The 14,620-nt window shown below is 51.2% G+C and overlaps 1 protein-coding gene across 1 annotated transcript in view; it reads right to left on the reverse strand.

Annotated features, from left to right (window-relative positions):
- Positions 1-6,453: 6,453 nt before the first annotated feature.
- The window catches only part of MDGA1 (MAM domain containing glycosylphosphatidylinositol anchor 1), a gene marked incomplete at its 3' end in the record, with an annotated part of 148,439 nt that continues 140,272 nt past the window's right edge, over positions 6,454-14,620 (reverse strand). Inside the window, exons 15-17 of the mRNA XM_081997850.1 lie at positions 8,950-9,080; positions 7,843-7,951; positions 6,454-6,545 (exon numbers count right to left, since the gene is read on the reverse strand). Of these exons, the coding sequence (XP_081853976.1) occupies positions 6,454-6,545; positions 7,843-7,951; positions 8,950-9,080 (332 nt within the window). The remainder of the gene's footprint in view (positions 6,546-7,842; positions 7,952-8,949; positions 9,081-14,620) is intronic.

The following is a 14,620-nucleotide window of genomic DNA, read 5'->3' on the forward strand; positions in this document are numbered from 1 at the left end:
CAAACGTGCCCTGTTCCATCCTGTCAGCCACCCATGGGGCTGATGTGAGCCCTCTTTTGCCTCTGAGGAAGGCAGGATGTGACCCACACTATATTCCTGATGGAGCCAACACATGCCCTGAAGTGCTCCTGCCTTCCCACTCCACCACCACCACCCAGGCAGCCTCACCAGCCCCTCAGGCTGTGCCAGGGCTGGGGAAAGGAAGATGGAGAAGGTGCTAGACCAGATCTAGGTGATGCAGAGCGTAATAAGTGACAGAGGCAATTATGAGTGGGACTGAGCCCCCCACCCCCAGCAGCCATACAGCACAAGGACATGGTCAGCTGTTGGTCCCTGGAGCTCCCTCTCCTTTGAGGAAGGATGCTTGATGGCAAAGCAACTGAGCATGCGCCTTATACCTAACCCAGGGTCTGGACATCAGGCTCACGCCTCACTCAGCCAAAACAGAGTGGGGTGGAACAAGCTCTTCCATGGGCAAGAGGTGCCCTGGAGACTACAGCTCCCTGCAAGCTGCATCCCTGCCCTCTCTGGAAAGGCAGGTTGGGTGAAGGTGGCCCTAGGCTGTCCTGCAGTACTACTTGGGATGCGTAAGGCCTCCAGGGCACAAGTGGCTGCCTCTGGTTTGATGTGACCAGGCTGTAAGGAGCCGTCAGAAGATCCCAGATTCCCCTGCGGTGGGATAGGTGGTAGCAGATGGTGAGTCAAACTGGCATGTGTCTTACTCCCAAGGGGAGTACTGAAAAACACATATATACCACAGCTACCCTTTGGGATGCCGAGTATCCTGGGGCTATTCAGCTCCCTGCTGGAAACCGCCAGCCACCAGTTATTACCACAGAGTGCAAGTTGGGTCCAGCAGTTACCAGTGGGGCTGAAGCAAATACAAATGGTGGCAACACCCGGCTTCTCCTGCAGCCTGCACAGGGTCCTGCTGCTGTACGCTTGGTGCCTCTACGAACAGGGGTGCACTCGCATTGAGGGCAGCCTGGATAAGCCAAGATGTCAGGGCAGTTTAATGGAGAAAGAGCAAGGGAGCCAAACTTGTCCCTGCCAAAGCCAGGGGTGTGAGAAGGCCTCTCTTTTGCACGGGAGATACTGACAGTGCCGCTTCTTGTCCTCACTAAAGCGCAGGGTTCCTCTCCCTGGGTACAAGGGCTGGGCATCGCTCGGCGCTGTGGTGCTGTGTCCCACTGCTCCCAGCTCGGGGCACAGAGCCCACGGTGATGTGTCCCTCCATGCTGTTGCTAGGCTGCCCAAAGGCACCCAGGAGGAAAAGGGGTGCTGCAGCATTTCCAGGGAAAGATGGATATCTGCATGGCTCCGACAGGCGAAGGGGGCTGAAACAGCAACATCCTGAAGCAGCAACTCCCTGAGCTCTCTGCTTTAAGGCAAAAGTTTGTCTCTTCAAGTGGGGTGAGGTGACACCCTTTACCCCATCTAGGAGGGAAAATGCCCTGGTTCCTTTGTGCGTCACTGCCTGGGGCAGGTGGGGTCCCTCAGGGCAGCGTGAAGGACTCCCCGGCTGTTCCCACAGCTAAAACTCCCTGCCTCAGCCTCACTGAGAGCCAGCGGGGAGCAGGGCTTGCTCCGGCCAGCGCCTTGTGCAGGGGCTGCTCCACGCTGGAGACAAGGCTCAGGGCGGTGATGGTGCGATGGAATGATGCTTCTCCCACCAGCACCACTTGCTACTCCCAGTGACTGTCCCTCCCAGGCTCCCAGGCTGAGGAGCGCAGGCCACCAACCAAAAAGCAGGGTGCTTTTCCTGGCACAGGCTGATAGGGACGGGCTGAGGAGGAGGAATCCAGACCCTGCTCTCCCTTTGGTACTAAAGCATTTTTGTGTCATTTCGGAGTAGTGCACCCACAGGATTTTGTATAGAAAGAAATCAAATTTCCGTACTTTGAATAGCAATAGGGAATAAAATACAATTTTATCGTGTTTACTACACTCATCCATACATTCATAAATTATTCTTGCAAGAAATTTACCAGCCTAAACATCCAAACTCCCCCCCTACTTTTTCCCTGATTGCCACCCTATTTCCTTCCAGAATAAAGTTGCTTCCCAGAAGGAGGGCTCCGTCTTGCTGCTGGTACAGCCGCTCTCCAGGCAGCATGCCACACGGCTCTGCCGGGGCTGCTCTGCACGCGTGCCAATCCTAACACTTCACTTTTGGAGTTCCCGAACCGTTTGTGCACTATGCAAAGTTTCTCATACAGATGAAACGTTTCTTCACTCCCATACGGCTGGGAAGAGTTGCGCTCAGGCGTTCCAAATTACTTAACTCCACATCAAATGAAACATATTAGATCCATCACTTTCCGGTGGCTGATCTATGTGGAAGAAAAATAGTCTTATTACCAACCAGGAGTTGCTTTTCAGAGCGAGTGGTAGGAATTGATGTTCATATTGGTAAAAGCCATGGATTAAAGTCCTGTTGATGACCTGTTATTGGGACTTATACTGGACTGTGGAAAATTATAATAAAAAAGTATATTTTTCAGAATACAATGAACAACTACAAAAGAGGTTTCAAATGAAAGTTTCTTTGTAAGCCCCACTTGTAACTACACAGTAGCATTCACTACTTCTAATATCTACAACTTATACCCAGGAGCCTGAACACTCACATATTTTCTGTTTTATACCCTGAAAAAAAAAAAAGAAATTGAGTATATATTGGCTAACACCCACACAGCATTCTTCCTAATGTATTTCTACAACTACCAAGCAGAGGTCTCATTGTAAATAAAAGCAGTCTCTTAAATTTATATTGCACTTTTCTTCTGCAGGGATTTTCATACTATGTACAGGAATAATCTCCACCATCACTGAAATGCAGCCACTTCTGGAGTGGAATAAAGCAGCTACTCGATAGGCACAGAGCAACATAAAACATCAGGGAGAGAAACATAATGTACCCAGTTGGGACTGCAACAGATATTTAAGACAACAGTCTGTAATTAAGTTTAAGGACTGTAATTTAGCCAGAACACTGTGAAAAGCCTGAGGGGATCTTTAATCGCAAGGGGGAAGGAGCATGGCTTTATCTCCCACCTGGGATGCATTTCCTCCGCAAGGAGAATTGCCCCCTCGCGCACGGGGCGGCGAGCCGCAAACGCCACCGCCCGCAGAGAGGAGGGACAGGGACACGGCCTCGCCCCGCCGCCCCTCGCCCTCGCTGCCGAAGCGCTCTTCCCTCTGCTGTGCGCTCTCCCCTGGCACCTGCCAGGGAAGCGAGGTCCGTCCTTCCGTCCTCAGTGCTTCTGACGAGCTGAGGCACTTGGGTTAATGACTTGCCCCCAAACTCACCGCCAGCTGCTTTCTAGCCCGAGAAAAAGGAGCGGAGGTCTAAGTGGGAAGGGGCTCCCTGAGACTTCTACTGGAGCTGATGGGCCCACGCCTGGGGCGATCTCCTTGCTCTGCCCTGGACCCACTGCCACCAACCGGCTGCTTGCCCCCCGCTCCGTGGGTCAGCCCGGTGAGGCACTTACACCCTCTCCTGTGGGAGCTGCCAGCACGGCAGGGACGCCCTCCTTGCAGGTCTCCCTTTCTAAAAAAGCGGCGCCCCTTTGCTGGCGCTTGCCTCACCGGTAACGCTTTGTCTGTGATCCTGAGCCTTCAGGCCGCTCCTCCGCAGCCCCACAGCACCTCTGCTGCCCGCTGAGCGTCAGCAAAAGGTGCTGGTGCAGCCCTGGCCGAGCAGCCGGCGGAAGCAAGGCCGCAAGGGCCTCCGCCTCAGAGCCTACTACGAGGTGAGGCGGTCACCCTGGGCTGTCTCCTACCGACAGGGAAACGTGCCTGTCTTCACCTTCTGCCCAGCAGAAGCGCCCTGCAACCAGCAACGTAACACAAATGTTTTGCTGCTGACAGACCAGGAGCCATCACGAAGCACCCAAGGGCCCCTGGAAAGTACCATCTCTCTCCGAGGAGTGACAGTGGACTCTTAAGGGATGAGATGACTTCTGGCCTCCAACAAGCATGGAGGAAAGGAAGGGCTCAGCTAAAAGATGATGGTGGCACTGGCTGCCCATGAAAATGGCAACAGACAGCAAGAAGTAGAATTGCTCTCGGCACCCACAGCATGCCACAGCTCTGCCTGGCCCTGGGGGGTAGCTGCAGCTCTCCTGGTCAAATATTCAGTGTGGCTGAGGTCTGGGCTCTGGAGGGAGGAGTGGCGACAGGAGAGACACAGTCCTCATTCTTGGAAGTGGAGAAATGCAACAGGAGCAAAGGAGACCCGTATCATCCCTTCTCCCTGTCTTGTGAGGCCCCCTGTGAAGGAGGTCCCCTCAGAGCTGATGTCCTTTCTCTCTCTGATGGTGGCCAGGGAGCATTAGTGCAGATGAATGCCCTTCCAGGAGCAAGAGAGAGATGGATCTCTTGGGAGTTAAATAGAAGCTTTCCCCCTCCATCAGTGGAGGAAATGATGTACCAGCTGTTGCTGGAAGCTGAGCAATGCAGGAGGCAACTAATACATTCAGGTGATTTTAGAGAACTGATATATTCATCAGAAATGGGGAAGGAGCCATGGGTACTGGGGACCCTGGCGAGAGAGCTAGCTCATCGTACACCTGTGGTAGCCCAGATATGGAGGTCAGATGAGGTGTCCCTTAGGGAGAAGAGTCTCACTTAACTGAACTGCCAGAGCATGGGCTAGTAAACAGCAGTCTGCAGTCCCGTGGGGCTAATTCTGCCCTGTGCAGGGGGATAAGTCATGCCCAGAGCTGCTTCCAGTTGCAACAAGGCAATCACTGCTCCCAGCTGGCTGGTACAGGGCAGACCCTTCTCCTGGGGGTTCATCTGGAGCAGCATGTGCCTCCACCCTGAGGAGGTCAGGCCAGACCTGCTGCAGGTCTGAGGCAGAGGGGGACACCAGCTTTACCTTTACATGATGTCAGCAGGAAAGTTCTCCCACCTCTGTCTGTTCCTCTGTTCTTCAGTGGCAAACAGGGTCACAGTTCAGCACAAGCCCCTCTTTCGGGTCAAGCTTCCTGCCCCCATCCTTCTTGGGGGACTTTCCTGCCTGTTCCACCTTTCAGCTCCTCTGCCTGCTCCTTTGGCGGTGGAAGCTGAGTGCCTGCGAGACTGCGCGTGCTGACAAAGTTCAGCCACCTCTCCCCTGAACAGTGATGCTGTCGCCGCACTTCACCCGCTCTGCAGCTAACGCACTGTGCGTGCTAAAAGGCCTCAGAAGGTCAATAGAAGGGCAAATATCAGAGCTGCCTGAGCTGCTGGCCCAGGGGCTGGGTCATGGGCAGGGGACCTGCTCTCTGACTGAAGAAGGTTTAAATGCCTGACTCTTCCCATAATCCAAAAAGCTTCAGCTGGGGGAAGTTAAGCAATGGAATAGAAGACCAAAATAAACAGGTAACGGAAGAGAGGCAGAGAAGCAATCCTGGGCTTAGGGCTGAGGGGACTGTCATCCCACCATTCACAGGCGGAAGCCAATGTGCAACCGCTCCCCGCTTCCCATCCCACCACGCCCCGTCTCTCAGCTCCACAGAGACACCTTTCTGTCTGCAGCTCGGAGCTACTCTCATAGTTTCTCCACCCAGAAAGAGTGCTGAGAGAGAGAAGGAGGTGCTCAGAGGCCAATGCGGCAGCCGGATCCAGCCGGGACTTCTCCACCACTCAGCGTGGTCCATGTGATGGGTCCATTCCTGCTCCATCTTCTTCAGGCTGGCGGGTGAGAAGCACAGAGCGGTGGGGAAAGGCCAAAGCAAATCACACAGGGGGCAATTAAATACATGAGAGCCTGGAAGGTGCGGATGGATGGAGACACGGAAGCACGTGCGGTGTGAGGCAAGACGCTCCAGCCACTGGTACGCGGGGCGGCTGCTGCCGCACGGTCGAGGCCGGAGTTACTGCAGGGAGCTGCAGCTGGAGCTAGGCAGCCCCAGCCAGCGGGAAAGCATGGGGAGATGGGGGAGTACTGCGGTATATCATCCACTAAGCTGTGGGCTCTGCAGTAAAGAAGGTAACTGTTCTGGTAGAAATTTGTGCTTTAATATATTTTTGTTTGTTTGTTTAAAATAAGTTCCCACTTCCCTGAGGAAGCCCTGTCTGACATTCCCAAGGAAACATGGGTGTGTTTTTTTCCTCCTTCATTTGCTCTTCACATTTCTTCATTCCTATATTTTGTCTTTCATTCCTTCTTTTCTGTGTGTTTCTTTCCTTCCTTCCTCTCTCCCCCCCACCTCTCTCTCTCTCGTGCCTGTACTTTTAAAAAATTTTTGTCTTTATTTTTTAATTTTGTTCTAGACATTTCGACTTTCTGAAGGAGTGCTCCAGTTCTGAACCAGATCCCTTTGCGTGGTCATGCCTGTCAGTCTTTGGTAACATATGGACACTTTGGTGTGCCAGTGAGGAGGGGAGGAAGAGGAGCAGAGGTGGCTGAGTAGGAAAGGAGCAGGAATGTCTTGGTCCGAAGACAGGAGCGCTCGCTTGCCATCATCTGAGCAACACGTAAAGGAAGAAAGTCAATGGGCCACAAAGACAAGGGCTGTGCAGGGCCGTGACACCGCCTCCTGGAAGAGCAACCGCTGCCAGCCGAGAAGAGAGAAAAAGAATTAGTGATGGGATGGATCCAGACCTCATCAAACAAGTCAGTGCACATCAGTGTCATAGCCTCTCTTCCCCCCTGCAAACTGCAAAGAACCTCCCAGATCTATTGGAAGATCTTTCTAGCCTTCCCTGGACATTCTCAAGGCTTCCCAAAATTATTTCTTTTTCATCATGGGAGAAAAGGTTGAATCTTAGTTACTTTTGCAAACCAACCCTCCTTTCTTCCCCAGAAGATTCAACTTCAGTCAAACAAAAGGTTCTGCTTGTGTTTTGGTTACAGCTTGGCCATCCTAGGCTGAAACAGACCTTTAATTGCACCTGAAATTTTGAAATTTTTAGGGTGTTCTGACTTTTTTGATGTTTTGCTCCCCCCTTCACCTTTGGAGTTAAGAAAATTGCTGAAAGTGACTCTTCCTCAACAAGGTTTTCTTTCCTTCAAAAATAAGTAAGGCAAATTGAACCTTGCTTACAAGTGCCTGTCTGGCTCTGGTTTGCATGCTCTGAACATCTGCTCGCCTGCCCACCTGAGGCGTGTTATCAAGGGTGCCGGCAGGACTACGGCACAAGGCACACCAGTGAGTCCCACCCAAGGACTAATGCTCAACCTCTGGTGCACCTCAGTGAGAGTAGGATTGTCTCCATTTCTGCAATGCTGACATGAGGATGCTGTGGATGGACTGGAAAGGGGCTGGTGGGATTTAGCTCACACACTCACTGTCAGGATTGGGAGGGAGGTCACACACAGCTCTTGTAGCTTGCTGCCATCCTGCATGTGCAGTATGCTGCCTAGCTGTGCCTCTCTGCTCAGAGGGCAACGAGAAGAAGCCCAGCCCTCCCTGGCTCCAGGCCCCAAAAGGCAGATTTTCTTCCTGGAGGACTGACTTAATGCTGCAGAGGCCAGTAGAGCCTGCAGCAGGTCGTTCCCTTTCCAAAGCTCCCATACCTAAGGTTTCCAGGACATGAGGTATTGCAGAAGCCTTTAGCTGCTTGGGGATGACACCCCCAACATACTGGTGCAGACTTCAGCGTGCCGGTGTCTGGCAGCAAGTCCCTGCAGGATCTGGTTGTTTCTTTGAGCTCTTCCTAACTCAGAAACTGTAAAGACACATTCAAGAGTCTGGCAGCCCTTCTGCTGACTTCTGCTGATGGAGTCAACCATCTTGTTGAGTCCCACTAACATCAATGTGCTCTGACATTAGCCACACATCCCTAGCACATGCATTCATGTATGCACTCCCAACAACTTGTTTTCCCCTGAGGCATGCACACTCTCACCCTTATTCGGTCCAATTGGCTTCCTTGGACAGTCTCCCTTTTTCAGAGTGACATCATCGATGGCAATGTCCCCCTCGTAGCTCGTGCCCCGGACACCTTCGAAGATGATCTGCAAGCAGAGCATGGGGCAGCATGAAGCTGCAGTTGTGGAGGACCATTCCCACACTGTGGGGCTCAGCAGAGGTGAGCAGGGCACAGACCAGGTCTTATCAGGTCCCAGAGTGAATAACTGCTCCCTGTTTCTCCAGTACTCATAGGTTCCGGAGAGCCGGACCCCACTGCCTACGGGACCAACCCCTGTGTGCTGAGCATCTCTAGAGTAATACATGAGCAGGCAGAGCTCTGCTTTATTAAGTGGGCTGCACTAACAAACCATCAAATACTGAACAGAGCTTGCAAGAGTAACTAAATTCTTATTTATTATTTTAAAGTACCCAAAATCATGCTGGGCATTTTGCCACAGTGCCACAGCTTACCAGCCTGCACAGACCCAGCTCTCACGAACAACCCTACAAGAGCAAAGTAGCATGTTGGGCAAAAACATCAGCAGTAAAACATCCGGTAACAAAGCAGCCCCCCTCCCAGGTATGCAGAAATGACTCAACGAGCACATACATAGTGCCCAGTTCATATTCACAAGCTGCCCTACAGCCCTAAACCAGGGGGGCAGTGGGTGTGGGCTCTTGTAGCACATGCTAGAAAAAACCTCTAGCACTCAAAGTCACTTTACACCAACAGGCCAGCATCCTCCAGCTGTTTAGTACCCAAAAGACCTGTCGCACAGACCTGGTAGCAGAAGGAGCTCTTTGACAAGCAGTTTCCAGACTAGCAATAATCAGAAAATTTATAGTGCCAAAATGATGCTTGCCCATAATGGCTGGAAGGTTGGTTGGATGGCTTCAGAGAGAAGTGGATTTAATTTCTGTGCATCCACCAAGCTCTTGCCTTGCCCCAGTGACCCTGGGGGTGGAGAGCTCCCAGTGCCCTCCCTGTGCCTGACCAGCACCTGTGCCATGGAGGCAGATGTCCGTTGGGAAGTCTCCTAGAGCCCATGACTCATGGATGGGACAGGTGGCAGGAGGCTCCTTGATTGTGGACCTGACTTACCTGGAAGGGCCCAGGCGGGTTGATGGGCACGTGTGCTTGCTGCCACATGTTTCCCCGGTTCCCGCTGAGCGACCAGACCTGGGTGTCGATGGCTCGCTTGTTCCGCACGCGGACTAGCAGGTTCAAGGAACCTGTAAGGGAGAAACCGGCTGCTGGCGTGCCACAGCTGTATGCCCCAGACAGCCCAGGGACAGCCTGCGGAGCCTCAGTGGTCACCTCTGGAGGGAGCAAGCTTTCTCCTGGGTTGATGGGCAAGTGCCACTGGCAATGTTTCATCCCAGCTGGGCTATCCAAGGGAGGACATAGACCCAGATGAAGACAGAGAGGACAGGACAAGGAAGAAGCAGTCTGTAGCATGGCTGGGGTGGCACAAGAAGTGGGGGGCAGGCAGAAATGCTAGCTGCAAGTGACCGCCAGAGGCATCCCATCCAACCTCCTGCTTGAAGCTGTCTCCAGCTCTACATCAGGGCAGCATGGGTCTGCCTGTCCCAGTCTTGAAATCCTCTGAGGAAATCAGCTTTTGCTAATGTCTGATGCAAACTTCCAGCACCACCAGTTGTGGCTGCTGTTCACTGTTATATTGTCTGATACTACTGATAAGACTTTGGCTCTGTTATCTTTGAAATTGCCCTTCAAACAATTGGGGGCCAAGGGCTTGACAGCAGCCTCCTCTTTACCAGACTGAGCAAGTCCAGCTCCCTCAACCTCTCTTCCCCAGGACTTCTTCTCCTGGCTTTGACCATCCTGATGTCCCTCCAATTGGACCTGCACCAGTTTCTCCCCACCCGACTTGAACTGGGGAGCCCAGGACACGTGTTTGCCTATCCCCATTCACCACTAACATCTGATATATGCTATGTGGCTTACAGCCCTCTCTATCCCTGGCCATCAGCTGAAGAAATATGACCTGTGTCCTCAGTCGCCATTTGGCCTGGAAGCAGGCTTGGAATGAGCAGCCAGCCTTTGCTGGCGCTGAGCGGCATTGCCTGTACCACACAGCCCCCTGTTTTCAGAGGGACACAAAGACCCTGTGAACACTAACTCAAGTTCTTTCAAACAAAGCAATTCCCCAAAGGTTTCATCTGCCCTTAAACCAAAACCAAAGCAAACAAACCTCAAAGAGTTTCCAGTTCTCACTTTGCAAACAGTGTCACAACCCCCTACCCTCCACCCACAAATGAAACCATCTCACTTTGTCTTCCTGCAACACCTTTTTAGTAGTCCCCTCAGATGACTTTTTTCCCTTTTTTGTTTCAGTGAAAAAATATTTTTAAACATTCACTCAGGATTGACCTGAAACACTTTCTCTCTCTCTCTTTTTTTTTTTAAATTCAGCTGGTGAACCAAAAAATCAATCACAACTTTATTCACGTTGTTGCTCATCAGTGTTTCTGGTCTCCATACACAGACATATTACACCTGAGAGCAGAGAGGCAATAAGAACCCTTACTTATACGTCCATAGTCTGTCTGCGCTTGGGGATGCTTTATTCCCACCCAGGTGCATCCTTCTGTGAGGCAGCAGTGAGAGGTCGGGGGAAGAGACAAGGAAAGAGCCTTTCCTATATAACCCTCCTCCTACATGATCCCCTGAAATTCTTCATTCTTGGCACATCAGCCCTGGGGGCACTGTGTGAAGGACAGGGACCTGGAAGTATCCCTGTCGAGCGCCTGGCTGTCATAAAGCGAGAGATACATCACAGGGAGTTCAGAGATGCATAATAAAGATGATGAAATGTTTAGATTCTGAGTGGCTGACTTACAAGAAAAGGTTAAAACAATGAAATATGTGTATAATTTAGTGAACTGAGGGAAGAGGGGCATGCTATTGCCTGGAAATATTCAGAACCGTTAGCACTAAGCTTAGCTGAGAAAACTAGATGAAGGCCTGATGGGACAGGGAGAGCATATCCAATTCCCTTCCCTGGTGGTACCTAGTTTGGGATGCACACCACAACCCAAGACGAGGAGTGAAATAACTTGTTTCTGCCTCTCTTGTGACCAGCTGGCACTGCCCAACCTTCAGCAGGCAGAGGTAAGTGAGTGGGATCTCCCTCCTGGAAACACGGTGCCAAGGACAAGAGAAGTCACTATGAGAGCCTCTGGCAAAAACAGCTTTGAGCTGCTGGTTTCTTGGTGTCATCCACACCCCCAGGAGCTTCCTATGAGGAAAAGTCTCTCTAGGAAGGATACTTAATCCTCACAAAAGCCCTTGGCTAAACTGATGGCCCACGCAGGAACTACATAACCCCATAGATCAATGTCAACAGGAATGTGTTCAGAGCAGCTAATTACAGACACTAGAGTTGGTGAGGTGAGGGATTGAGAGTGAATGAAGAATTAATACGAAGCTGCCAGCAAGCAAGGATTAGAAACAATCGCTGTCTATTCCATCCTCATTTGGGGACTTGCAGCTAGGATCTGCCGTGCAAGAGCCTGGCTGAGCAGCCAGCACTGGGACAAATCAGGCAGCAAATGAACTTTGATGCCCCAGGAAAAAAGTGAAGGCGAGATAGAAGGGGACCCAGAGAAGCATCTGGAATGCAAATTAGTGCCCCCAAAGCACTGGCTGTGAATGCCTGGCCTAAAGCCAAACCAAGCCTGAGCGTATTCTGGCTGACAGTTCCGTGTCCTTGCAGCATCAGGAAAAAAAGTTTCAACATTTTGGCCTCCAAATTCCCTAATAGAACAACACTGAATATGAGCAGGCATTCTTCAAAAGGTTTGCAATTGGAAAGGAAGCTGCCTTATCTGCCCTGTACAACACGCAGCGTTTCACCACCCCTGTCTAGACATGGAAAACCGCAGGTTAAAACAGTTGAACAGCACTGTCTTACAAATCAGTCAGAGTTGCAAAGGGGAGACAGATCTCATAGCCCTACCTGCAATCCCTGCTAAATTTCCCAGCCTCCCTGAGACTGGGAAAGAACCACACTACCTCCCTTTCCCAGTAATGCTGTCACTAGGAATGTGCTTCTGGGAGGCATGGCAGAGACTCCAGGACTTCAAACTAAACAGGGATTAAGCCTCTGCCCCATCTGAACTGGGTCCACAGTGTTGCAGATGTTAAAGATTGTGCAGGTCTTCTACTTTATTGCCTTCTACCATGTGTCAGTCTGCCACAGGCTGACAGTCAAGTTTAAGGGCATGTAGCCTGCTGATGGAGGTACTTGAAAATGAACCTTCAGATCTGAGCTCCAGGCAGAGCCATAAAACATTGCAGTCCTGGACTACAGAAAGCTCCAAGTCATCTTTCCAGTTGCTCAGAGCTTCTTTATCTCCATCTTTCAGTCTGGCCCCAAAAGCCTACTGTGTGATGGAACAAGAGCTGCAGGGCTTTCTGTTTTCCAAGGGAAAGCTTTAGGTTCAGCCCACTGCCCTAAAACCAAATGTTGTTCCAGGATCCCACGTACATGAAAGTCCATAGATTAAGCCTCTGGTGAAAAAGGGAGGTGGAGCCTATGTGGATACTGACATCCATAGCTCTGATCTCTGGTGACTTCACACCTTCCCACACTCACCTCCATGCAACCTAGCAATGTCCATCTCACGCCTTATTAACTATCTTCACTCCCTGTGTAGCTTTCAGCATGTCACACAAGTTCAGACCAAAGCACTCACTTGATGCTTGTAAGGTCCCCCTCCTAGAGCACAGACGATATATCCAAATCCCACTTTGCAGGAGGTGGCCAATGCATAGTCCGTGCATGTGTGAGGTGTGAGTAGCCCGTTCACAGCTGTGAACTGACTTGCCACGTGATCTTTGGCAAACTGCTTTTACCTACTTTTATCTGCTGACGTGATACGATGATGCTAATGAGGAAGGATAATAACACTCACTCAGAGAGGAACTCAGAAACATAGCAAACATTTTAGGAGACCAGAGAAAGAAGACACTAGCAAACAGAAGTGCCTGAGCTCTTCTGCCTTTTCATCGGGCACAAACTGAGGAAGAGTCAAAGTGGAACCTGCTCTCCAACCCCCATGCCTCCATCAGTGGAGATGTGAAAGGCCCATCTGGGATCTTTTCCAGCACCAGCTGTTGCAGCCACCCCTTTTGCCTGGTTTTATACTACAATCATACCCAAATCCAGCTGGCCAGTTTTGTTACCTATTTCTGTCATTGTCACCCTTTCCCCATTTCCCCTATCAGATGTGTCTGGCATTTCCTAAGGGCACCTGCTGGTGAGGCACACACAAAGACAGGCCATCTATCTGCTGCTAAATCTCTCCAGCTGACCGGAGACAGACAAACACAAGGAAATCCCAGGACACCAGCAATCCTATTGTTACCTCTCCCCACACACGGCAAACTTCGCATTTGTCTGGTCATCTGTATTATTCCTTGTTCCCAATCAAAAGGGAGAATGAAGGCCAGTGAGGAGTGATGAGGAATCAGTTACGGGGAGAGTGAACCTTACCTTCTGCTGGCTGCCTTTAAGACCAGAGCTGGCATTTCAAAAGAGTGGCACTCGCACAAAAGAGCACCAGCTGGGCTGCCAGATAGAGTAGCCCAAGGGATGCCTTTAAATGTTACCTTCTCACAACAAGAAAAGGTCTTCTCTCGGTTTCCACGGGATGGGGACTTCGCTGTCTCATCGAATAGCGGTGTAGATCCCGAAGGTCCCCAGGCAGCACTGGGAGGGAGGCAGGGTCTGTAAGGGCAGGGCTGTCGGGATCCGCAGCCAGGAGCCGGGCTGGCCGCAGGCTCGCGCGCAGCCTGATCTCCCTGCAACTTCCCCGCTGCGCTCCTGCAGGATCCTCGCTCTGGCATGGGGTGATCTCAGGAGATCAACTATCCATGAGAAATCCTGGCTGCAGCCCCAGTTTAGGTTTGGCACCCTGCTGGGAATCCAGGGCTGAAAGACCCCGTGGAAATTCCCACAGCATTTCAACTGCAGGCAAGACAGACTGAGATAAGAAGAAGAAACTGGTTCACGGCGAGAGATGTCCAGTGAAGGGAAAGAGGTACACAGTGTGGGGAGGACTCAGACCTTGTACAGCCTGGCAGAGTCACTTGCAGACCCAACATGAGGGCTAAAACTAGGCCAGGGAGAAAAGAGCTCTCACCTTTCTAACAGGGGCTCTGAGCACTTCCTTAAGTGGGGTTCAGTGTTAACACCACAGATCACAAACTAAAAGCCCAAAGCTTAGTGCAGGCAAATCCCTGGAGCAAACGACAGTCCCCAGAAAGAATCTATTACTGTTCATAATCCCCACAACAAACACAGGTCTCTCTCCTTCTCTCATTAAAATGGATCTTAATGAATAGCAGTCAGTGTCAGGCTGGTGTTCTTGGTTACAGTGCTGTGGGGGAAAGTCACTGCTCTGAGAGCTAGGAAGCAGAGGGTGGAAAAATAATCGTAGCACAGACAGAGACAGAGAAATAGTATCAGCTTGTACTGACTCATAATTTCTAGGACTGTAAGTTGTCTTCATGCCATGATAGGATGTATTTACTCTTTGACAGTCTCTAATGATGCTTCATACATTAACATACGCGGAGTAAGACAATTAAAGCCTCTTGGCCTCTTTCCACTCTTCCTTACACAGAACTTTATCTCTGTGTGTCTTTAACTGATCCCAGCTTGGTGTGCAGTCACAGGGTCACTACACAGACCCCTTCCTGCCGCCACCACTTCAGTAACTTCAAAGCAGGAGGGTTCAGAGAG

Source organism: Phaethon aethereus (genome assembly GCF_964289735.1).
Source record: "Phaethon aethereus genome assembly, chromosome: 3".
Taxonomy (NCBI): Eukaryota; Metazoa; Chordata; class Aves; order Phaethontiformes; family Phaethontidae; genus Phaethon; species Phaethon aethereus.